Source organism: Dipodomys ordii, unplaced genomic scaffold (genome assembly GCF_000151885.1).
Source record: "Dipodomys ordii isolate 6190 unplaced genomic scaffold, Dord_2.0 Scaffold55, whole genome shotgun sequence".
Taxonomy (NCBI): Eukaryota; Metazoa; Chordata; class Mammalia; order Rodentia; family Heteromyidae; genus Dipodomys; species Dipodomys ordii.
This window is the reverse complement of record NW_012267271.1, coordinates 7,923,110-7,948,428: the sequence shown is the minus strand read 5'-3', so window position 1 is coordinate 7,948,428 and position 25,319 is coordinate 7,923,110. Positions and strand designations below refer to the sequence as shown.

The window sequence follows — 25,319 nt, the reverse complement described above, 5'->3', positions numbered from 1 at the left end:
CTCCCCGCTCCCCGCCGCCGATGCCGCAAACGCCCGGCCCCGCCGCGGCTCCGGATAGGGAAACTGAGGCTCAGGAGGCAGATCCAGGGCTGGCCCCGGCCCGGCTCCCGGACCAGGCACGGCGGCGGCAGCAGAAGCGGGTGGGGCCGGGGGGAGCACACAGAGGGGCCCCTTCGAGGACCCCTGTGACCCTGGAACCCCAGGGAAAGCGAGGGGCCCCGCTAGGAGGCACAGGGGGAAGTGCGATGCCGGCTGGAGAGGACCGGGCCAGAGAGGCGAGGCCAGGACGGAGAGAACCGGGCCCGGAGCCCGGGACCTCACGCGCCGCAGGTGCTACGGGGCGGGGCGAAGGGTGGGGCCGCGCGCTCGAGGGGGCGGAGCTGGCGGGGCGCGCGCTGATGACGCAAGGAGCGCGCCCTAGCGACGCGGTTACTAGGAAGCAAGTGGCTCTGCGGCCGACATGGACGCGACCACGGCGCCGCACCGCATCCCCCCGGAAATGCCCAAGTACGGGGAGGAGAACCACATCTTCGAGCTGATGCAGGTGACCGGAGGCTCTGTGGTGGCGTCGGGGTGCGCGGCGAGGCCCCTCCTCTGGGCGTTGGAGTCCGCCTGGCCGTCGCTCCGCGGGCCCTCGAGCTGACCTGCGGGGCTCAGCCCTGGCGGACCCCGGACGAGGGAAGGAAGGGACCGGCCAGCCCGGGCAGGACGCTTTCTACCCCCCATGAGATGGCGCTCTCAGGAGGTCTCCTGGGGGACCTTCGGGGCGCCGAAGTCTATACAGGCTTCTGTGCTGGGGGTCGTTCAAGTTCAAGGTTACATTCCCTGAGATAGCAAACAACGTTAGTCCAGCGTTTCCTGCCCTGCTCCCAGCCCATTGGGTGACCTTAGGCACAGCCTCAACCTCACTTGTGCCCCTCTGGAAGTAAAAGCTTTTAGAAGCTGGACTGGAAGAACTCATGGCCTATCATGTTGTACGGCCAAAGGGCAGCTGGAACTCAGTTTCCCAACGTCCATCTGCTGCTTGGGATACACCCCCTTCCCAGAGGTAGATCCTCTGACCCAAGCTCACGTTAAGAAACCCAGGCATCCCCCAAAACACACTTTAGAAAGTGTACATTGTCCAGGGAAAGAGATGTCTGATCAGAAAATAAAAGCTAGGTGAGGGTGTTTCACACCTGTATTTCTAGCTACTCAGGAGGTCGAGATCTGAGCATCATAGTTGGAAGCCAGCCTGGAGAAAGAAAGTCTGAGACTCTTATCTGCAATTAATTAGCAAAAAGCCAGAAGTGAAGGTGAGGCTCAAGTGATAGAGTGCTAGCTTTGAGCTGAAAAGTTAAGGGACAGAGCTGGGAAGGTGGCTCAGTGGTAGAGCACTTGCCTAGCATGCATGAGGCCCTGGATTCGATTCCTCCATACCACATCACAGAAAAAGCCAGAAGTAGCACTGTGACTCAAATGGTAGAGCGCTGGCTTGAGCAAAAGAAGCTCAGGGACAGCGCCCAGACACTGAGTTCATGCCCGAGGAATGGCAAAACAAAAACAAAAAAACAAAGTTAAGGCACAGTGCCTAGGTCTTGAGGTTTAGTCCTGGTATTGGCGTGCGTGTCCACACACACTTGCACACACACATACACACAAGAAAATAGCTGTTAAAAGAGTAGGGATTGGTCAGTTGGAGAGTTCCTGGGGGATGTGGTCATCAGAATGTATTCAGATGTGATTGGTTGAGCAGCTGCTCAAGAAACATTTCCAGTCCTTCATCATTTGGGTGTTCTTTCCATTGTTTAGACCCTTTTTTGGGGGAGGTAACATTTATTTTCACATAATTTTAACTCAGAAAGTTACAGAAATAGTGTGGAGTTCTGATCTACCCTTGCCCTGGGTTCCCTGGGTTATATCTTCCATGTTAAAATCAGGAAAGCAACAGGGCACAATACCATACCTGCCAAGACTCAGGCTTCCACTCATTTGGATTTCATCTGCACTCAGTTTTTTTGTGGTTGTTGTGTGTGTATGGTTCTATGAAACAATCAGATTTGATAGGTTCATAACTGCTACTACACTTTCCATTTTAACATAATCTTTCCTTGGAAGCAACTCATTTTCTTTTTTTTAAAGTAGCTTCTTTCCCCCTTATCCTAATCAATATCATTTAAGTTATGGGTTTGATGTATTTTCCTAATACACAGTAAATGTGCAAACACTGAATCTCAAGCAAGCTGTCTAAAATCTTAAAGCACATCACTCTTGTTTTGTTTTGTTTATGTGGTACCAAGGAATCAAACCCAGAGCTTCATGCCTGCTAGGCAAGCACTCTACCACTAAGCCAACCTGGGAGGTTGGCCCCACATCACTCATGTACATGTATTGACTCCAACCTGGCCATTGAACAGACGGGGAAGCTGAGGCCCAGTAAAAGGAAGGGGCTGGATGGGGACAGAATGAGAGCCAGGACTTTTCACAATTTAGTGCTCTTTTTTACTGTGCCATACTTTCAATTGCCCCAGCAACCCAGTTCATTTTTTGTACCATTTGTACTAAATCCCTGGGAGCTGTTTTCCCTTTGTTTGCTTCAATAGGAATATGTGGCCAGAGAATCCCAGGACTCTTGATAAATATTTAGTCCCTGTTTGGTTGTTTGTTGTTGTTGTTGTTGTTTAAATTGGTTGTGGGGCTGTCCCTGAGCTCTTTTGCCGAGGGCTAGAGCTCTACCACTTTAAGCTACAGTTCCACGTGTGGTTTTCTGGTAGTTCATTAGAGAAGAGTCTCATGGACTTTCCTACCTGAGCTGGCTTTGAACCATGATTCTCAGCTCTAGGCCTCCTAAGTAGCTAGGATTGCAGGCGTGAGCCACCAGTGCCCCTTTGCCTCTCGTAGTAGTGATGGCCGTGTTCTATAACAAACATTTTTACTGGGTACCCCTCATGACTTGCCTGAAGACCCAGTTGGATGGTAAAGTCCACAGAACCCGTGGCCTGTTTAGGAGAAGGAATTTTGCTTGAATGAGCAGGAACAAGGTGAGCAGAGGAGCAGGAGCCTCACAGTGGGGCTGTGCAGGAACATTGGACAAATGGGCACATACTAAGCACACATGGTCAGGAAGGTCTATTTCCATGAGACCTGAGGACCCAGAAGTTAGCTAGGACAAGAATGAGGAAGAGGGGTTGGGAAGGTGGCTCAGTGGTAGAGCGCTTGACTCACATGCATGAGGCCCTGGGTTCGATTCCTCAGCACCACATAAATGGAAAAGGCTGGAAGTGGTGCTGTGGCTCAAGTGGTAGAGTGCTAGCCTTGAGCTAAAGAGCTCAGAAACAGCACCCAGGCCTACAGTTCAAGGCCCATGACCAAAAAAAAAAAAAGAGTGAGGAAGAGATGGTGGATGCCTGTAGCTCATGTCTAATCCTAGCTACTCAGGAGGCTGAGATCTGAAGATCCTGGTTCAAAGCCAGCCCCAGCAGAAAATTCCAAGAGATTCTAACCACTAGTTAACCAGCAAAATTCTGGAAGTGGAGGTGTGGTGTAAGTGGTAGAACACTAGTCTTGAATGAAAAAGCCAAAGGAGAGCTCAAGGCCCTGCATTCAAGCCTCGGTACTGGCACTAATAATAATTATAATTAATAATAATAAAAAAGTTCAGGCTGAGGAGACAGCAGTGTAGGAGAACAAAGGAAAGGCCAGGTGAGGGCCTTGGTCTCCCTGCTCTGCACCAAGGCTATGGTTCCTCCAGCGCTGCCCCTACATCTGCCTCCCTCCACATCCCTTCCCAGCAGCACCCACTCAGTCCCCCTCATGCCTCAGCTTACAGGCAGCCCAGTAGGTATAAGTAGGAGCAGGGGCCGGGTCCCTTGATACAAAGATGAAGGCATGTGGGGGGGGCAGTTCAATGGAGAGAGCAAGTCCTTAGTATCCATAGCAACCAGGGGCCCTGCAGGTGTTAACCACCTGAGTGTCTGCCCTGTGCCCACAGGCCATGCTGGAGCAGCTGCTGATCCACCAGCCCGAGGACCCCATCCCCTTCATGATCGAGCACTTGCATCGGAACAACGACCATGGTGAGCACTTGGGTGTGCCTCAGCTGCCCTGCTCCTCTTCCAGGAGGCCTACCCTACCCTGGGCACCACCTGTGTCGGGAGGAGGGTGAAAACAGGGCAGGGCTTTTGACAACATGGTAGTTAATTGGAAAATGCTTTCCATTTCTTTTGGAGCCTAACCACTAAAAATTCTCTTGCCGAGTTATTGAAATGCAAACCTCAGAATAGCCCACAGAATCAATTATTAATGCTTCCGCCTGCCCTCACTGATGTCGCCTGTTGGGTTTAAGCTCTCTGATCACTGACGATGGGTTTCTGGTATACCTAGACAGGTGAGCACTTGGGCTTTTCTGATGCTCTCATTATCAGTGCCTGCTAATGAGTTCCAGAGCTCCCAAACCTCGGCAGGAGAGCAGAACAGCCAAACACAAGGCCAGAGCATAGAACTGGGAAGCAGGCAGGAGCAAAGACAGAGGTGCTCAAGCAAGCAGGCTCTCTTACTGCACCCCATTTCTGTAGTTTGCCAAGTGGATGGTCATTCTGCCCTAGATGAGCCGTCAGTGAGGGGAACCAGTATCTTGGCAGTGCAGTGTTTTTTCCACTGGACCCCTAAGCTGCTTTAAGCTATCAGCAAACCAGGGAACGGTATGCTGCAGCTTCATGGGCTAGAAGCCTGAGATGCCCCCGTGTGGGGTCACATGGCCTAAGGAGAAAAATGATGCTAAGTCATCATTTAAAAAAATGCCATTGGGCTCCAGTGGCTCATGCCTGTAATCCTCACTACTCAGGAGGCTGAGATCTGAGGATCTCGGTTCAAAGCCAGCCTGGGCAGGAGAGACCGTGAGACTCCTATCTCCAATAAACCACCAGAAAACTGGAAGTGGCGCTGTAGCTCAAGTGGTAGAGCGCTCGCCTTGAGCTGAAGAGCTGAGGGACAGCGCCCAAGCCCAGAGTTCAAGCCCCACGACCGACAAAAAAAAAAAAAAATGCCATTGGGCTCCAGTGGCTCATGCCTGTAATCCTCACTACTCAGTAGGATGAGATATGAGGATTGAGGATCCTGGTTTGAAGCAACCCAGGCAGAAAAGTCTGTGAGACTCATCTCTAGAAACTACTGAGAAAAAGTTGGAAGTGGTGCTGTGGCTCAAGTGGTAGAGCACTGCCTTGAGCATGAAGAGGCTCAGGGACAATGCCCAAGCCCTGAGTTCAAGCTCCAGGACTTGCAAGATAAATAAAAAAGTCAGTTGCAGTGGCTTATGTATGTAATCCTAACCACTCAGGAAGTTAAGCTTGGGAGCATCATGGTTCAAGCCCAGCCTGGAGGAAAAGTTAGTAAGACACTCCTCCCCACCCCCACTCCCGCCCCTGCCTGCCATCAGTTCATCAAATAGCTGTAATCTCAGTTATGGGCAAGATGTAAACAGGGGGATTAAGGTCTAAGACTGGCTTCCTGGAAAAACAGTGAGAAACTGCCTGAAAAATAAGTCAAAAAGGGCTAGAGGCAGGGCTCAAGTAGTTGAGTAAGTGCAAGCCTACCAAGTGCAAGACCCTGTGTTCAAACCCCAGTACCACCAAAAATAAAGAGAAGTGAATGCAAGATGAAAAAGAAGTGAAGCCAAAGGGCAATAAGAGCAACGTGAAAGCTAAGGAGGCCATGCAGAGGCTGGTGGTAATACAGAGTGGAGCTGCTGGCTCTGCCCCCCACCAGGGCCTTCAGGCTTCTGGGTGGCCAGAAGTGACAGCCAGTCTCTGGATATCTCTTGGCCTATTTCCATATTTGCAAAGTAAGCACCATTGGCCCAACACTCAGGAGAGGTCTGGTAGCCAATCAGAGATAGCTGGCAGAATGAGAGCCCGGATCTCCCTGGATGCCAGAGTGTGGGCTGGCTTGTGGGAAGCTAAATGGGATTTTCCTGAATTAAAAGTTGTGAGCTAGGCCCTGGCTCACGCCTGTCATCCTGCTCAGGAAGCTGAGATCTGAGAATCAAGTTTGGAAGCCAGCCTGGACAGGAAAACCTGAGACTCCTCCTTCTAATTAATCCACAAAACCCAGAAGTGAAGGTATAATTCATGTGATAGAGTAACCAGCTGTGAGCAAAAAACCCAAGTGAGGGCATGAGACCCTGAGTTTAAGTCCTAGGACTGACACATGTGCACATGTGTACAGGCACACACACACACACACACACACACACATTGTGAGTGATGATGACTAGGTCGCACTGACAATTTCTCCTGTTAATTGGCACAACCTGCCTGCCTGCCTGCCTGGGGGGGGGTGTGCCCTGAGCTTCAGGCCAGCCTCCCCCCCCCCCCCACTTCAGCCTCCCCCCCACCAGAGGGGCAGCAGATGGGTTTGAAGACCGCTTGAGCTATCCAATCAGAGAGACATTGGGTAGATCCGTCTCCCCTCCTCTCCACCATTCTCGCCCCCCCCCCCCCACTTGGCTTCCCTAGGCCTCCAACCTGGACATAGAACCTAGACAGATTCCATCTCCTACTACTCTGGCCACAGATTGACATCACAATGTCAAACGCATTGTTGTACAGGTTGTCAAGTTTGAGTGTTGTCATCTGGGTTTAATGCAGTGTAGCCATGACCACTGGATAGCCTCTTTCCTTTGTGGGGGTCCCTGTGTTACCTCCTTGCATGCATTCCAGGGGCTCCTGGCTTTCCAAAGGCTGCCTTCCGCAGATTCTTTACCGTGTCCTCCATGTTGTTCTGCATCATGGCTCCTCTCTTGAATGGAGTGATGCTTTCCAGGTACAGTCACGAGATTCCAGGAACCCTTGTTGAGGGGGGTTAGCTTGTCCCTGCAGCCCAGGCCCTGGGCCTGCAGCATTTCTGGCTATTGGGTCATCTTCAGTTCCCTTCCCAGCCAGTTAATGAAAGAGGACAGTGACTTGGTGGGCCCCTCTCCCCTTGTGTGAACCTCCCCAGAGCCTGGTGGAGGATGGGGTGCAGGAGGCCAGCCGCCTTTGTGACCTTTCCAGAAGTGGGATGAAGCATGGAATCCATTGGAGCCCAACCTCTTAGGTTGCAGTGCAGAAGCCATGGAAGAGTACTATAAGCATTTTCCAGTACCTTGGGCTACTTGTCAGATTGTCATGCTTCCTTCTGACCACATAGTGGCCGTGTCACCTGGAGCCAGGACCTCAGCCCTGCTGCCTGCTGGACCGTGGGAGCACTGGCAGGTGACTGGTGTGGCAGGAGGGAAGGCTCGGAGCTCATCCCACCTGTTAGCACCTGGGGAGCAGAGCCAGCCCGGCCCGGCGCTGGCATACCCTTCCCACCAGAAAAGCAGATTTAGTACAAAGTGAGCATTTACAGTGGCCCTGGGCAATATTAAAACAGGCGGTGGTGGATATAATGGTGTATTTCGTTTCTTATCAAACGTTTGTCCAGGAAAGCTGTGTATTAGAGCCCCAATACCTAAGGGTTTTCTTGTGAATTTTAAATCATGCTCCTAGTTAAACCTCAAAAGGCTTCGCGGATGGAAGGGCTCTTTGATTTCCTTTGAAGCAGCTGGGGGAAGTTGATTACTCTTGGCAGTCAAGCAGCCTTTTATGACACTGTTTATAAATAATTACTCAGGAGCTGGGCTGGAGTTTCAAGGTGTTAGATTTTAAGAAACCGAAATTAATCACATAAATGAGTACGAGAAATGAGGTGGGGTGAAAGCCCGCGGATGTTCCGCTTTTAAAGTATTTTCAGAGACGAGTACAGTTTGAGAGGGGGAGGGCTTCTCTGCAGCTCTGGCCCAGCAACTTTCCCAGGAAGAAAGCACTACTGGGGATTCGATGCCCTGGTCGCCACGGATCTCCTTTCTTCTCTGGCGCCCGAACCCAGCTGCATCTGATGAAGACCTGTGATTAGAACCCCCTTAGCACAGTGGGGCGATGAACAGCAGGCCGATGCCCCCTCGCTCCGTCAGTCCCTTGTTCTGACTTTGGCCACACAGGTGGCCTCCCTGTGACCCAAGGGAGCCTCCCTGCCAGGGCTAGAAGAGGCCCCTCTCCTTTTGATGGCCCTTCCTGTGGTCCCCCAAACCTTGTATGACATTCCAGTGCCAACCTCCTTGTCCTCTCCCTGGAGGATGTGAGTGTTCCCAAAGTCACCTCATCATCAGACTTGGCTGAGAAAGAAGTGTTTTTCTACATGGCTTTTCTCACTCAGAGAGAGGGTGCTGGAAGGCCCTGCCCAGCCAACCAGCCAAGGCAGAGAATGGGGCCCCTTAGGTCCTGCATGGAAGAAACAGCCAGACCCTGGGTGTCTCCTGACCTGTTTCCTTATCTGCAAAATGAGCTCCATTGGCCCAACACTCAGGCCCAGATGGTGACAGGTCAGACCTATTAGTTCATGTGTCCCCTGAGGACCTGCTTTTCATGGGGATGGGCAGGGACCTCAGCTCAGCAAGCTGTCACCACTGATCTGGGTCTGAACTTGGCATCCGGTTTCCTTCCTCTGACCTGTGCCTTGGCCTCTATCACCTGTTCCCATGGTGGTCTGCCCCTTTCCAGTGGCTGGCACCTACTCTGTGTTCTGGTAGCTGCTTTAGGAATCTGCAAATGAAATGTCAGGTTTTTGGTTTTGATTTTTTTTTCATTTGCATAGAAATACCCATATCTGAAAACAAATACTTTCCTGCCTTGGGTTTTATAAATTTGGTTCATGCACTCTAGGCCTCTTTCCATTATTTTCCTCTGTAAAATGATGGGGGATACGATTTGCTAAATAAAAAGGCATATATATATATATACATATATATATATAAATAAAAAATATATATACCCATAACTTCGAAGGTCAATTTACATAAAATACAACTTTATTTGAGAGAATGTCCCTGAGACAAAGTCCCTGTTTAAAATGCTTTATGGTGTTTGAAGTCCCAATTGTTCTTGATATTTATTAGTTTGGCAAATAAGCTGCCGTGTCCATGTCCCCATGGAGAGAGAAAAATAAACCATCTCAGTGATCGCTTACCTCTAAACACAGACAAGTTTCCTGGTAGGAGCGGCTCCCGGCCGCTGGGTTATAAATGGCCATGTCAACAGCAGAAATGAAATCTGGGGAGGAAAGAAATAAATACACCCGAGTGCCACCACCAGGGAGGCTGCTCTGTCATGCTGAGTGGTGACATTCAAATCTTTTTATTCTACAGTGCCGAAGATTGTGGTATTAGGTCCACCCGCCTCGGGGAAAACAACCATAGTAAGTGCACATATTAAGTGTTGTGTTATTGTCATCCCTCATTTACGCTCCAGCTGCAAGGCGCTGCGCCTGCGTGCATTGTCTGTATAACCCAGCCCGGCAGCTTCTCTTCCTTCATACCTTCTCGTTACAAAAGCCTATGTACAGTTCATAGTAGGAAACCTAGAAAATACACAAAAACACAGTGCCCCAACCACCCCAGCACAGCCCTTCCAGAATGTTCTTATGAACACCCCTTCCCGAAGTAATTGCACTCTTAGCTATAGCCTTGGGGTGCGTTTTCTGATCAGGAGGGCTGGGTTCAACAGCATACACATTCCAGAGGCTTCTAGCATGGAATCTTGATCCCTTGTCACAGTTTTTGATTATGAAATAGTCTAAACACTCAGGAAAGCACAGAGACCAGCACAAGTACTCACGTGTACAAACAGGAAAGCACAGAAACCAGCACAAGTGTTCATGTGCCTAGGTCCCGGAATTGACAGACGTTTATCACCTTGCCACCTTGGCCTTGTTCTCTCTCCATTTGAAAGAAAATTTAGTATTAAAGATCCAGCAAATAGAGTACCAATGGCTCACATCTGTAATCCTAGCTACTCAGGAGGCTAAGGTCTGAGGATCATGGTTTGAAGCCAGCCCAGGCAGGAAAGTCCGTGAGGCTTTCAAGGACAGTGCCCAGGCCCTGGGACATGCCCTCTCCTACCTGTCCCACCCTCCAAAGATCCAGCAATTACCTCAGTCCCAAAGAGTCCTTGTCTCCTCTCTTGAGGCAGACATGTCCAGAGCTGGAACTGGTTTTCCATCTATGCTTCATTTCTTGGGTTTCCCCTCACACCCACCCTCCAGGGCTTTGGATGGAAACAGGGCCTTGCATGTGCTAGGCAAGGAGTCTGTTACTGAGCTCAGCGGACCTAGACCTCAGCTCCATTTTTTTTTTGCTTATGTGGTGCTGAGGAATCGAACCCAGCGCCTCATGCATGCAAGGCAAGCGCTCTACCACTGAACCACCTTCCCAGCCCTCAGCTCCATTTTTTTTTTTTGGGTCCGGTCGTGGGGCCTGAACTCTGGGCCTGGGCGCTGTCCCTCAGCTCTTCAGCTCAAGGCTAGCGTTCTACCACTTGAGCCACAGCGCCACTTCTGGCTTTTTTCTTTTTGCTTATGTAGTGCTGAGGAATCGAACCCAGGGCCTTGAGCATGCAAGGCAAGCGCTCTACCACTGAGCCACCTTCCCAGCCCTGTCAGCTCCATTTTTTTTTAAGTATCAAAATTGTATTCAAATTTTTTGTTGTTGTTGTTGGTCAGGGGGCTTGAACTGTGGTCAGGGGGCCTGAGTGCTGTCCCTCAGCTCTTCAGCTCAAGGCTAGTGCTCTACCACTTGAGCCATAGCGCCACTTCTGGTTTTCTGGTGGTTTATTGGAGATAAGAGTTTTATGGCTTTTCCTGCCCAGGCTGGCTTTGAACCTCGATCCTCAGCTCTCAGCCTCCTGAGTAGCTAGGGTTACAGGCATGAGCCACTGGCGCCCAGCTTCAAATTTTAATCATCTGAGATGGGACTCTTTCTGCCTTTTAAAAAGCTGTTAGTGAGCACCATGGAGCTCTGCCCTAAAAACAAAGTCCTTGCTCATGAGGCAGGTAGTTCCTCAATTAACTGGCAGTACTGGGTCTTGAACTCAGGCCTTGTGCCCTGTCCCTGAGCTTTTGCACTCAAGGCTAGCACTCTACTACTTGAGCCACAGCTCCTCATCTGGCATTTTGGTGGTTAATTGGAGGTAAGAATTCCATGCCTATGCTGGCTTTGAACTGTGATCCTCAGATCTCTACCTCTTGAGTAGCTAGGATTACAGGTGCTACCCACCAGTACCTGGCTTAACTGGCACACACACACACACACACACACACACAAAAAAAAAGCTAAGATAGCTGATCCTTGTACAAGACACTCTGCCATACCTTTAGAATTAGCTGGTCTAACTGTCAGCAATCTGTTCTTCCATCCTTCTGTCTGACTCCTCTGTATAGACTGTCACCTTCTACTCCTCTCTCTAGTGAGCCCCTCCCCACTTGAGCCCGACCACTGTAACCTGAATCACCATGTTATGTGTCATTGTTAGAAACCCAGAGCTTGCAGGTCTGTCCCCTGTTAGCATTGCCAAGATGCTTGAAAATGCTGGTCCCTGGACTGCGCTATGATGGCGTTATCAGAATCTGGTGGAGCAAGACCCAACCAATTGGAAAGGCCCCCAGTAATCCTGATACTGGGAACTCCCAGGAGTGACACCTATTAGCCATGTTCCCAGTGAGTCCAGTCGCTCAGCATGAGGCTCCTTTGATAAGGGCTTTTGTCCCTGGCACTACCTGAAGGACTAAGTCCTGCCTTATTCCACAGGGTCAAGCAAAACACCAGGTGTGTGCTCACATGCTTGTCTACAGGCAGGTCATTCCAACCTTGGTCCCCAGGAGACAATAGCCCCCACACCCAGCTTCCACTGTGGGCCTGGCCAAGGACATCATCCTTGATCCCAAGACCACCATAGCCCATTTAGGATAATTTGATAGGACTACAGGGCCTTTCCCACTGCTTGTAGGCACCCCTAAAGCTTTGGGAAGGCAGACGGATAGATTCCAATAATTAGGAGAGGGTATCCCCAAAGTCCTAATTAAAGGGTGTCAGGGGGTCAAGCAAGGGTGAGACTCCTGGAGTCTTTGGGGATGCCACAGACAGGAAGGGAGGGAGGGGCAAGTTTGTGTTGGGGCACCTCCACTATGAACAAGGGCTGGTTACATTGTCCTGAAGGCTCCTGGCTGGTGGGTAGAGTTTTGTCAGAAGGCAGGGAGCCTCTGCCTGGAGATCCAGAGTCCTGGGACAAGGAGAGAAAGTGGGGGAGAAATAAGGCTTTCTCTGAGTTTAAGCAGAGGCCAATAATACCTCAAGCCACACAGCCATGCACTGCTTATATAGGCAAAGGCCACAAGGTCTTTCAGGTGACTGTTTAAACCAAAGTAAGCTCAGAGGGCTCTCTGCTCCCAATGGAGGAAGGCCTTGGAAAAAGAGACAAGATACTGGAAAGGCTCAGTGAGAAGTGGCCAGGAGACTGGTTGCCCCTTAGTGGAGGGGACCCAGTTACTCCTGGCACTTTTTCTGTCCTGGGTTTTAAGCACCAAATATAGAGAAAATGGAAAAGGGATAGGCTGGACTCGATCGTCAACAGGGGAGGACTGTTTATTGAGGAACCCCTTCCTGTGGGATTGGAGGTTGTCCCCCTTGCTGTTCCTCAATAAACAGTCCTCACCTGTTGATGATGGAGTCTGGCCTATTCCTTTTCCATTTTCCTTATACCACCTTTTCCTCATTCCCAGCTCTGGTACTTCTCTGATCACAACGAAGGATTCACTGGCAAGAGCAGGCTCCAAGCACAGGGACTTTTTCCTAAGGAACTCGGGTTTTATTTGCTTCTTGTTTCCATGACCCCAACTTTAATTTGATTTTCAGTTTACAATGAAAACACACAATTTTCAGTAAGCACACACATACACATGTGTGCACACATGCACCTGCACCACACCCTTTGGTGCAGATGGTTCACATTCATTTTGTCAAATATTCCCCACTTTGAAAGTTTGGTTAATGAACTATTTTAGCTATAAAAGAGGACCAGAAAATAGTGAACATCTACAGGCCTCAACTCACCCTTTTTGTGTGATTTTGTTTCTCCTCACTCTCTTCTGCACTTAGAGCAGGGATTTCACTTAGGAACTTCAGTGGTAGGGATTTTATACCTTAGTGTAAAAGATCCCCCAGAATCATCTCACCCTCCTCAAACAGGAGACATAGATGAGAGATTCAAAATATGAATCTAAGATGTAGTGAACCTGCAGACTGAGAGACGAGGGTTCGTGCAGATTCACCTAGGCAGTGGGTGTGTCAAATCCCAAGGTGTAGAGAGCATAGGGTTTGGCCTCTGTTTCAGGTCCTGGCAGATGGCAGCTGGTATTGAAGGTCAGGCCTATTGGTGAATTTGCTGTTCTCAGGCCTTAGCTGAGGATATCACGTCTGGAAAGTTATTCTCTTGTAGAGTATATACAATAGTCACCAGAGCATGTCATGACCCAAAAAATTGAGGCTAGGCACTGGTGGCTGGTGGCTGTAATCCTAGCTACTCAGGAGGCTGAGATCTGAGGATCATGGTTCCACGCCAGCCCAGGCAGGGAAGTCCTGAGATTCTTATCTCCAATGAACCACCAGGAAACTGAAAGTGGCACTGTGGCTCAAAGTAGCAGAGCACTAGCCTTGAGTGAAAGAGTTCAAGGACAGTACCCAGGCCCTGATTTCAACCCCACAACCAACAGAAAGAAAAAGTGAAAGTGAATGCTAAGTTAGAGTTGTGATCATATTTCCTTTCCCAGAGTTAAAAACTTTCTATGCTAAGTGCCAGTGGCTCACACCTATAGCCCCAGGTACTCAAGGAGGCTGAGATCTGAGGATCTCAGTTGGAAGACAGTCCTCACAGCAAATTGGGGAGACTTTTATTTCCAGTTAACTAGCAAAATGTTGGAAGTAAAGGCATTTAAATAAACTAATAAAATTTTAATCAATAAAGTAGAATTAAAATGGTTAAATTCTGCTTATTAAAGACATTTCAGAAAATAAGATCTGGCCATAGACTTGGAGAAAAGGGTTTGCCATCGTCTGGCCATCGTGCATGCAGTCACACAGCTCAGGTGGGTAGACCGCCAGCAGTGAGCACAAAGCTGAGCAAGAACATAAGGCCAAGAGGTCAAGCCCCAGTACTGGCAAAATCTGTGATCCACAAAACCTTGAAAGGCAGGGCCAGGGCTGGTACAGGCAAGTGGGAATCTTAGGCTGGGAGATTCCGTGTGGATTTGGCTCTTCAGGGGACCCCTGCAGTCACGGATGGCTCTCTTCCCCATGAATGGAATTGCTCCTTTTTGTTTTCAGTTGTTTTATTTTGTAGCCAAAGTAGGCCTCAAACTCACGATCCTCCTGCCTCAGCCTCCTGAGTAGTAGGTTACAGATGTATGCCACCACACTAGGCCTAGAATGGACTAGTGTATTTATTGCTATCACTGAAGTTGTCTTTTCTGCTTTCCTTTCTTCAGGCAATGTGGCTTTCCAAACATCTGAACAGCAATCTCCTCACTAAGGAGAACCTAATGGCAAGAAAGTTTTCTCCCAATGCTGTGGAAGCCAGGAAATACTACCAGAAATTCAAGGTAGGTCTGGGCCAGGTGCAGAGAGGGGGGCCTCGTGTAGAATGGGGGCCGGGTACTTCCCAACACATTCTCCTTCCAGCCCCTTCTTGCTTGGCCAGTTCCATTTTCTTCTGGGTTAAGCAGAGAGAAAAGGCAGGATGTAATGGCAGGAAGGAGAGAATTCCACACTGGAGCCTGCATCCCATGGGAAGAGGACCGCTGGTGAACTGAAGGGGGGAGGGAGAAGCTTTATTTGTCCAGGTGGAGTCCTGATGGTCCAGGCTTGCTCCTTTTCTTCTTCGGGTCAGCCAACTGCCAGGGGCAGATGCAGAGTGCAAGTGTCCATCCCACAGATGGTAGACCTGGAGGCCATCACCAGGATGTGTTGGGCTGGGCTGGATTGTGAATTTAAAGGGATGTTGGCCTGGAGAGACATTTCTCTGCCACTGCTCAGGTGCCCTGTGGACAGCACCTGCCCTAAGGAGCAGACAGATCCCTTCTGCTCTGCTTGGCTCACACCCATCTGGTGGGATGCTCCAAAAGGATCCACATGCTCTTTGTAACACCCCACTCACTCCCTGCCCACAAAAAGGGTCCACGAGGCTTGAATGCATGGTTTGTTTTTGGTTACTCCAGATAGAAACACAAAGTATTTCTTCAAAAATCTCTTTGGCTTATGATGTGCCAAAGCAGGGACGTGCCTTTTCAGCTCCATGCCTGGTTCTCGGGAGTGTTCCCCTGCTGGTGTGGGGTGTGGCTGAGGAAGCCAGGCTGCCCTGTCTGTGAGCCCTCAGGACAGACAAAAGTTGAGTGAGCTGGTGAGAGTGAAGGGCGAAGGGTGGGGACTCCAGTGTCCCAGGTCACCACTTGTTTTGCATAGTGGTTAATCCAAGCCTGTGGCTACCTCAGGGCTCAGGGCGTACCCTGGGTGAGACCGCTTGGTCCCGCTCCAGTCTTGGAGTGCTCTCCTTCCAGTGCTTGTTCAACCACAAGGTCTTCACCATAGGTGTGAATAGCCAATGTTCTTTCAAGAACTTGGACTGAGCCCCTGTACAGGTGGCTCACGCCTGTCATTCCTAACTACTCAGGAGGCTGAGATCTGAGGATCACAGTTCAAAGCCAGCCTGGGCAGGAAAGTCCGTGAGACTCTTATCTCCAATGAACTACAAGAAAACCGCAAGTGGCACTGTGGCGTAAGTGGTAGAGTGCTTGCCTTAAGAGACAGTGCCCAGGCCCAGAGTTCAAGCCCCACAACCGAAAAACAAAACAAAAACAATAAAAACACAAGAACTTGGAGTGAATCTCTAGACTTTGTGGGCTACCAGCGAATGGTGCCGGCAGGAAGATGTTGTTGGCTAGCCTCTAGCTCAAGTAGCAGGAGTGCCTATGGGCTGCCCAGAGAGAAAGGGGCCTGCAGGGGCACAAAGGCTCCTGGGACCTGCGGGGCCACTTGTGCAGCACCTTGGCTGCTCCCAGCACCTTTGAGCACTTGAGCTCTTACCACCACTCTCTCTGCAGCTCCTTAGCTTCCCTGCTGTCTGTCTGTCTGTCTGTCATGAGTCTGCTCTTGGGCACTCCTGATGGTGACTCCATCCTAGCTCCTGTGTCCTCATTCAGACCAGCCACAGAAACAGCTGAAGGCCGAAGTCTGAGGCAGGGACTCTGGAGCCAGCTGGTCAGGCATCCTGGGCAGTCAGCTCTGGTGCTGGGTGAGGCCTTGGCTCAGAGCTGGGAAGAGGTGGAAGGAAGGCCACAGGAGACACTCAGCCCTGGGTTTGTGACAACTTGCTGGAGAGGGAAGACCCCATTCAACAAGGTCCTTCACACACAGTGGAGTCACTTCCCCCCAGTGCTCCCCAAGGCCCCGGGCAAAGCAGAGCTGTAGTTGCAGCTGCAGGGGCACAGGCTTGGCAGGAAAGTGCCTGCTTTCCCTGCTTGTTTCTGGGCTAAAGATGCTTCATTAGGTTCCCAGGATTGAGCCCCAAGGAGGGAGGCAAGGCAACTCCTCCCGGGCTTCGTTACGCTAATTACCAGCGAGGTTCAGACCACATCGAATGCTTTCAAGGGCGTCTTGTTGGGGTTCCTGGTTCAGAAATACGGTGGAGAGAAGATGAAAGGCAAGGATGCTGACGGAGCTTCATCAAGGAGCAGTCTGTCCCGAGTGCCCAGGTGGGTGTGTTGGGCGGGGCAGGGCCTGGCCTCATCTGCAGCCAGGCCTCATTAATTACCATCTTCAGATTGTCTGCTGATTGAGTCTTTACACTGCAGTTTGCCAGTAGCAATAGTCCCTTCAAATACCTAATTTTCTCAGCCAAATTCTAACGTTCTGGTGTTCACCAAGCCATCTCCATGTAGGCATTTCCTAATTGCCTGCTGCTTACAAGGCGCTGTTCTTTGGCGCTCCGGGAGAACCACAGACAAACACCTTACCCCTGGAAGCTGCCAGCCAGGGGAGATAGACAGTACTGCCAAACTGAGCACCAGCCAGGGTAGAGGAGGACAAACTGCTTCAGCCCTATCATTGGTGGCAAGGTTGACTGGCTCATTTACCAGTTCACTTAGATTAAATCCCCCCCACCTGCCAAGATCTAGGTGCTGGCTTGGGCTGGGAGCAGTTACAAGCTGGGGGCCAGGGTTGTGGTTTCATGGTTTAGCATGTATGAGGCCTAGATCCTCCCCAAGCCCTGCAGGAGAAAAAGCAAAGGGAGTATTCAGATTGTCTGGAGTCAGACAGAGTCCCAAACCCAAAGCCTGGAGTCAGGCAATGTCCAAAGCCAAGGCAGAGCTGCCGCTGGGATCTGGAGGATCCAGGGCATGCAGGGATGGAGCTAGCTTTTCTGTGTTTCTTGCTTTACTGTGTCTGGCTTCCTGTTCTGTCCTCCCCGGCTGCCCTGACCTGGGTGTTGTGAAGCAAACCCATATAGAATTTAATTTTACCTGGCAATGTTCAGTCTGGCCAGTAGCCAGACACAGAAATCACTGACCCATAGTCTACAGTGACCAGCTCAGGAGGCCAGCCTGCTGCCTACAGGGAGTGAACAGCACAGTAAGTCAGCCTGCTGTCTCCACCAACAGTCCAAGAGGCCAGCCAATAACTGTCAGACCCAACCTGGCAGCACATGGTTAACGACCAACAATTTTCTGTTTAGTTTTTGTTCCTGTTGTTGTCTTAGGATACCGTTAGCCTCCAGCCTCCCCACACCAGTGACCTCCAGCCGGGGCGTGCCTGCCCATCCCCCCTCCTGCCCCACACCCCTGCCTGCCAGGATGGCTGTCCATCCCTATCACAGCAAGCTCTGAGATGCCTTCACTCCTCTCACCTGGTGGCCTTTTGTTTCCACACTCAGAAAGATACAGACTTTTGGGGGAAGTACTAGGGAATGAACTCAGGATCTCAAGTGTAGCACTTGAGCCAGGCCCCAGTCCCTTGTGCCTTTTCAGCTTGTTTCCAAGATATGAGATTGCTAACTATTGCCTGGGCTGACCTTGGATCTCAATCCTTCTGTCTCTGCCTCCCAGTAGCTGGGACCACAGATGTATACCACCATTCCTGGGTTATTGATGGAGTTAAGTTCTTACTAACATTCTGTTTGGGCTCACCTCTTTTTTGTTGTTGTTGGTTGGTTGGTTGTAGGGCTTGAACTGAGGGCCTGGATTCACCTTGAATCCTGATCCTCCTGATTTCTGCTCCCATGTAACTGGGATTACAGCTCGGCCGGAGCACTGGGACCGACGGGACAGGGGTCTCGGGGTCTCGGGATAGGTGGGCAAGGAGTCGGCGAAGTGACAGACAGACACAGACTCAAAAGAGTTGCATCTGAGTGTATCTTCATTGAGGAGAATTAACATTTTTATACAGTGTGTGACTGTGACATAGATTCTTTGTTTATTTAAGCACGTAATCAAGAATTAAGCAAAGCAAAGCATTGATGGATTACATAAAAATTGATGACTATCCCACCAACTGTCTAAGCTAAGTGGTGCGAAACAAGTCTAGCATATTATTTAATAGCATATTTCATCTATTCAGCCTTTTTATGTTTAATAGTTAACAAACCTAAGACAGGGCTGTACTTATATTGTACTCTTTTAATTTTTTCCATATATTTTCAAGTCCCTTTGAAACCATCCTAAAAACCACTTCTAGGCTGAGTCAGGCCTTTTCTGTTTTCTATAATTTTAATCCCAATATTTGTTCACATAAATTTCTAATTGTTATTTTAAACTATCTTATTGTTTTTTTTAATTTTATTTTATTTTATTTGTGAACATACTGTACAGAGGGGTTACAATTGCATGGGCAGGATAATGCGTACATTTCTTACCAAGCATTGCAGCCTCCTCCTTTGTTTACCCTTCACATCACTTCCCAGCCTCCCCCCTCCCCCCCAGTCCCAATCCTTCTCCTTCCCCCTCCCCCCCCTTACTGTTGTTTTAATAATAAACACCATAATGGTCTAGATCTACCTAATCTTTGCATAAAATCTAATGAGTTCCAAAATACCCTTTTTCCTTTTATATTAATCCATCTATTTTCATCTTTATAAGCTCCTGTATAAGGCAATAGTTCATCAGTTGGTTTAGGAAATGTGATGTCACTAACTTTATATTTTGTGGGAAACTACCATCTATTCCCTATAACGTAAACTGGACTAAACTTAATCATAACTGTTGGGGAAATCTTTCTTTTCCTTTTATTATCAGGGGTCCCTTTTTCTATAACTCTCTGTGGTTCTGGGATAACTCCTTCTAACTTAGTTTAATTCATTAATTCTGCCTGTTGTAACATATCTGGAAATTTTAAGTTTTTATATTTACTATGAGTGAGCCGCAAAACTGTTTGTGAAGTTGTAGGAGTTTCTGGAGGCAGCGTCACATCAGATGGTAGATTGATTGGGGCATTGCCCACATTTAATCTTTGGTCCTAGTCTTTATTATTTAGAGAAGCCATCTCTGTTGGACTGGAAAGAAACAACATGCTCTGTTCTTGGATCAGTAGAAAAATAGCCAAAACGAAAATAAAGGCAGTGAATGTACAGCCAAGAAGAATATAGTAAGAATAAAGGTGCAGCCAAATGTGTGGGAAGCCTTGAACCAACACCCCCTTCCTGCAGGCATGCTTCCTTGAAGCTCTTTGTCTAACGCGATCTCTCATGCAGACTCCGCAGGAGGTGGCAAGGCACAGGCATGTGCCACTGCAGCCAATATCTTCAAAGGATTCTTGATTAGCTTCCAGGAGAACTCAAGTCCAAGTATTCGTTTTTTCCTTCCGTCCCCTTCCCGGAGGAGGACAGGCAGGGGGGTAGATCCATCTCAGCTTTCCCTCCCCTCTACCTCTGGGAATTTCTAGAATTCCATACTATGGATCAGAAGGCCTCTAGCTTCTCAATAGGTGTCACCCACCAAGGTGCCACAGCTTACTACAGTGGAGAAGGCCTGGTTGTGAAGCCAAGGGGCTCCAGGGGGCAGGGCCCTGTGCAGCCCCCACCAGCTGCCTCAGGGCGGGCAGCATCTCCTCCATCCCTGGCTGTTCTGGTGCTGCCCCCGCCCTTCAGTTGCCCTCTTCAGTCTGTACCAAATCAGTAACCACTGAGCCAGCTCTGGGTGCTGGTGAGGGGACAAGGAAAGATCCAAACTGGGGCAGACAAAGCCACCTGCTCTGAGGACAAGGAAGCTGCCCTGTGCTGTGCTGTCCCCATGCCGCCAGACGAGGGCCAGGCTGGGCCACACGGGGCCCCTTCCATGATTCTCTTGTCCATGATTTTCCCCCTAAAGCCATACTTGGGGGGCTGGAATGGAAGAGCATCACAGACCTCTGGAAGGAGGGAGCCCAATTCCTGCAAAGACAGTTTCGCAGGGCTTCAAGAAGCAGTCCCAGCAAGCCTGGTGCTGAAGTGACACATCAAAGCTGGCTTCAAGACAGCGCGGTGGCAGGCAGCGGTGCAGGGTGCTCAGGCCAGGCCTTGCTCAAAGCTGCCTGCCGGCCCCCTGCTGCATGGTTGTGGGGTGCTGTGCCCCACCCAGATCTGCTACCTTTCAACCCATGTTCTCAGACTGCTTGTGTCACCGTGAACTAGAGGGGACCCCATGTCCCGTGCCTTTTTGACTGCTGCCTCCCATGTGGGTGCTGTGGGGGTGGGGGGGAGCGTTGGGAGGCCTGGAGCCAGGGCTGGAAGGGCCAGGAAGGGGAGGAAGGGATGAGGGGAGGACAAGGATACTTTCTGCTTCCTGCCTGTCCCACCTACTTCCTGCCAGCTTTGGGAAGTTCCTTTGGACAGCCAGGAGGAAGAGGCCACCAGCCTCTCCAGCAGTCCCTGGGCCCAGGGTGGGAGGTGGCGGGGGCCTCTGCTTAGCCCAGTGGTTTTCCAGCTGTGACCTGGTCCAGCAGCGTCTGCGCTGCACGGCAGGGAAACGTGTTAGCAGTGCAGGTTCTCAGCTCTCCCGACCCACTGCGCTCTCCCAGACCCTCCCAGGCGTGTGCCAGAGCCACCTGCTTAAGCAAGAAGTGCGGAGTCAGGGCTGTGTCTGCTGTGAGGACACAGAGGAAGAGAACTCTCAGGAGGTGTTGGTCCAGACACTGGATGCTGCCCAGCCTTCTGGCCTCTCAGATCTCTTCCTTTCCCTATGTATCATTCATTCATTCTCTCTTTCTTCCGCTGTTTACTTCATAGAAGCCATGGTGGCCCTGTAACTTTCAAGCAAACACATTATAGTCCTAGCAGAGGTGCCCCATCCTGCATTCCCTCCCTGTCCACTCATCTACCATTCTTATACCCTTGGAAAAGCCACTCTGGGATTGAGCTTGGCTATGGTGCTGGCTTCATTCCCTTATATATACCTCATACCTACAAGTGGCTGCTGCAGCTCTGGGTCTTCTCTCACCTTCCAGTATGGTAGAAAGCAAGGATTCCTGCTCCTACTGATTACACTGATCTCCTGAGCCTGAAAAATGACCCATCGGGATTGGATCAGAGGCAGTGTTTGGATAAGTCACAGTGGTCAGACATAGGATATGTTAATCAACAGTTCCTCATCGGAATCTGAACGTGGGGTTGTCATCTAATCATAAAGGCAAAAGGGTAACAGCGTGGCTTCTCAGGGGAAGTCTGGGGAACTATGTAATAGGAAGCAGGTCTTGCTACCAATTTCTATTGATGTGGTATATGAGGTTTACGAAGGTCAAGCCTTGCCCATAGTCACCCTGCCCCTGGGTGTCTGAGCCCCAAGGCCTTCCTGAGCTGCTGCTCTATCCAGCCCTGCCTCTTAGCTGTGGGTCTTCTACCCCAGGACCACCCTTTATCCCTCCTCATGTGTCATGTCTGGCCCTACTCCTGTCGGATGCATTCCAGCTCCAGCAAGGCCCCAACACAGGGGAACTGTGGGTGGTCCACCTCTCTGTGCCTGTCTGCTGCGCATGCTGGGGTCCTCGCTCCCTCTCTCTGGGATCTTTTACCTGGGTGGTATGTGAGCTACACATGCCGCTGGGTACTGCACCCATGTCACAGGGCAGTGTCTGTGTGTGTGTGTGTGTGTGTGTGTAGAACTGACAAGCCTCTCCAGCCAGTGCCCAGGCAGTGGGAGTCTCATGCTGTGTCGCTGTGCTGTCTTTCTTCTAGACGCTTCCCAACAATATGCTCATCTCACTCATCAAGGAGCGTATGGGGGATGACGACTGCATTCAGAAGGTAAGGCCCAGGGCCTCCTGGGTGGGGTGGCCAGACGCTGGGAGGCAGGGAGGCTGGGAGGCAGATCTGCAGCAGCTGGGTGGATGTCTGTGGCTGTGTATAGGAGAAGTAACTGGGAGCCTGGAAAAGAGAGAGAGCCATGGGAGAGCATCCAATCAAGAGACAATGACAAAAAAAAAAGTAGGGATGGTGGTAGTGGTTAAAGCCACCAGCATGCCATGTGAAGAGACCCAGGGCCTAGTGCAGCTATTGCACATTTAGCCTTGATTTCATCAAACAATTTTCTGTACTGTTGGAGAAAACCTGTGTGGGGGACTACAAGCCATCCTGAAACCAGAGCAAGAGGAAGACAGAGTCAGATCACATACACTGAGACTTCCTGGGGATTGGGCAACAGCAAGACAGGTGCCTCTGAGCTGGACAGAGGTGGGTGGGCCATGGCTAACTGGGATGCCCCTGGCCTTGCCCAATATTGGTTAAGAGGCAGGCAGAGCGTCATGGCTGGTTCCATGCTTGTCCCATTGGGCCACCTCATGGCGTCAAGCTGAGCCCCCTGCTCGCCCATGCTCTTCCTTCTCTCCTTGTGGCACTCTGCTGGCACCAGCTTGTTGTCCCACAGGCCCTGAGGCCCTATTCTTAATTTTTCATTTTCTGATTATCAGAGTTGATCACCTGGATTGAACCACAGCTAGGTCCTTGACTCTACTCTCTTTTATTTTTATTATTTACCAGTTCTAACAATTCCACTTAGTTCTTCTTTCTACCTTCTATTTCTTTCCCAAGACTAGGTGTCTTTGCATCCTTCGACTAGCCAGTTTTTTTAAGGCAGCTGTGATATTAGCTGCTTTAGTCTTGTTCCAGTATCACGGTCATCTGAGTTATGCCAGAGCTGATGGCGTTTGTCCTTTCCCTGTGAGCTGAGATTTGCCTTATTCTCCTTGGACTAGTGTTTGGTCTCCTGGACATTTTTCATGTGCTGTTATGAGATTCTGGGTGCTGGCTGAAATCCTATGGCGAATGTTGATATTTTTGTCTTGGCACCCGACTGGTTCAGTCTGGGTCCAACTGTGAGCTCCAGCCAGCCTTCTCTGGGTCCTACACGTGGCATGGGTCTTGTTTCCAGAAGCTTTGTGGTGACTGTGCCATGACTGTGTGTGCTGCTCTTGGCTGCGCAGGCCCTGGGCAGGGGTCTATGCTGGCGTTCATCTCTCACTGTCTTTGGGATGCTGTTCTGGGTCAGGCCCTTCCATGCACAACTTAGGGGTGAGGCCGTGGACTCATAAACAACTTCCTCTGCTTGCAGTTGTGTTTGTCCCTTTAGGTTCATGTAGCTAATGAGCAGGGAGGCAGTGCTGAGCCCCCCCCCCCCCGGCCTTAGGTAATCCACCCTCTGTCTCAGAAGGGATAAAGGCATTTCTCATGGAATCCAGATTACTTCTCAGGAGAGGATTGCTAGAGCTCCTCTAACTCTTCCTCCGCCCTTCCTCCTCCTTTTCCTCCTCCTCTTCCTCTCCCTCCTCTTCCTCTTCCTCCTCTTCCTCCTCCTCTTCTTCTTCTTCCTCCTCCTTGTCCTCCTCCTCCTCTTTCTCCTCCTCCCCTCTACATTGTAGACCAAGTGTGAGACCAGGTGTCCTGAGTTTGCCAACAGCCACTACCCTCAAAATGACAATGCTGCCAGTTGCTGGTGGCTCACACCTGTAATCCTAGCTACTCAGAAGGCTAAGGATCACAGTTCAAAGCCAGCCCAGGTAGGAAGGTCCTTGAGACTCTTAACAATTAACCACCAGAAGGCCAGAAGTAGAGCTGTGGCTCAAAGGGGCAGAAAAGCTCAAGGACAGCACCCGGGCCCTGAGTTCAAGCCCCAGAACCACCACCACTACCAACATGCTAATATTATTAATCTCATTGTATTCTAACCAGCGTTGTCAGTTACATGTAGCACATGAGTATACTGTGTTGTAGTTAATACTACTGATCATGTGGATGTTTATAATCTTGATTATTTTGAGGTGATGGCAGCTGTCTGCTCCATCATCACAGGTGTGCCTCATGCTGTGCAGAGAGGCTGATTCCTAAACCATTGGTGGCCACCACTAATCTAGAGGCAGCAAGGTGACCAGGGCTGAGTACTTGTCCCTGTGCTCCCCATGGAGGCTGTACACCATCCCCTCCTTCATAGATGCAGAATTCAGGACCTGGGCAGGCTCTGTATCCTGTGGAGGGTCCCACTGCAAGTCCCAGAACCGCAGTGCAAAAATGGCATGGTGTTGATTTGAAGCCTATGTTGCTTGCGGAGGCCGGGTCTGCGCAGAGGCCCGGTCTGTGCTGCTGTGTGGGAGCTTACTCCCTTTGGCCTTTTCCTGCATCTGCCACACAACAGGGCCATCCTCAAGCAAGTCCCTCCTCTCCACCCAGTTGTGTGATTTAGATCATGTCCACACCATTGTTATCTGCAGAGGAAAGAAAGATCTCCTTCAATTTGTTTTAAAACTTCCTCTAACCTTCAAGGAGCATCCAGAGCCTTTTTCATCTCATCCCGGTGGAGGCAGATCTCCAGAGGGAGAGGTGAGGTGTCTAATTATGTGCTTTGGTTGTTCAAAAGCAAAACAAACCCTCCGCCAAAACAAACAGGCTTTCTTGCTTTTAGGGAGAAAAATGACACATATGCATATTCATTTATATGGTAATTATTATTATTTAGCTACACAGGGACTAGAATTGGTAATTTAGAGCACAAAAAGAATGCAGGGGATAGTGTTTAGGGAAAAATAATCTAATCATAACTCATCAGGAATCTATAGTTAATACTGGGCTTTTCTTTCTTTTTCTTCCTTCCTTCTCTCCTTCCTTTTCTTTTTTCTTTCTTCCTTCCTTTCCCTAATGTAATCTTTTTGAAGTGACCATCAGATGCACCAGAGAAGGAGAAATTAGCAGTTTGTATTGGAACTATCAACAGGAAAATTAGGCTCTACCTGTTGGGGTACCATTAGCTTTTCCTTAGGACATCAACCTCTGAAGTCAGAATGGGCTCAGGCCTTTAGACCTCTTCTCTAACACCAAAAAGAGCCAAGAAATAAGGCAGCGTACTCTCTGGGTAGCTCATGCCTGCATACCTAGCTACTCAGGAGGCTGAGATTGGAGGATCAAGGTTTGAAGCTGGGTGAGGCAGACAAA

At 50.0% G+C, this 25,319-nt stretch overlaps 1 protein-coding gene across 1 annotated transcript in view; it reads left to right on the top strand.

The window, feature by feature from the left end:
- The first annotated feature begins 451 nt into the window (after nucleotides 1-451).
- Nucleotides 452-25,319, top strand: part of Ak8 (adenylate kinase 8) — a 142,942-nt gene continuing 118,074 nt past the window's right edge. Inside the window, exons 1-5 of the mRNA XM_013021338.1 lie at nucleotides 452-544; nucleotides 3,971-4,055; nucleotides 9,200-9,249; nucleotides 14,368-14,481; nucleotides 22,077-22,145. Coding sequence (XP_012876792.1) covers nucleotides 461-544; nucleotides 3,971-4,055; nucleotides 9,200-9,249; nucleotides 14,368-14,481; nucleotides 22,077-22,145 — 402 coding nt within the window. The 5' untranslated portion in view covers nucleotides 452-460. The remainder of the gene's footprint in view (nucleotides 545-3,970; nucleotides 4,056-9,199; nucleotides 9,250-14,367; nucleotides 14,482-22,076; nucleotides 22,146-25,319) is intronic.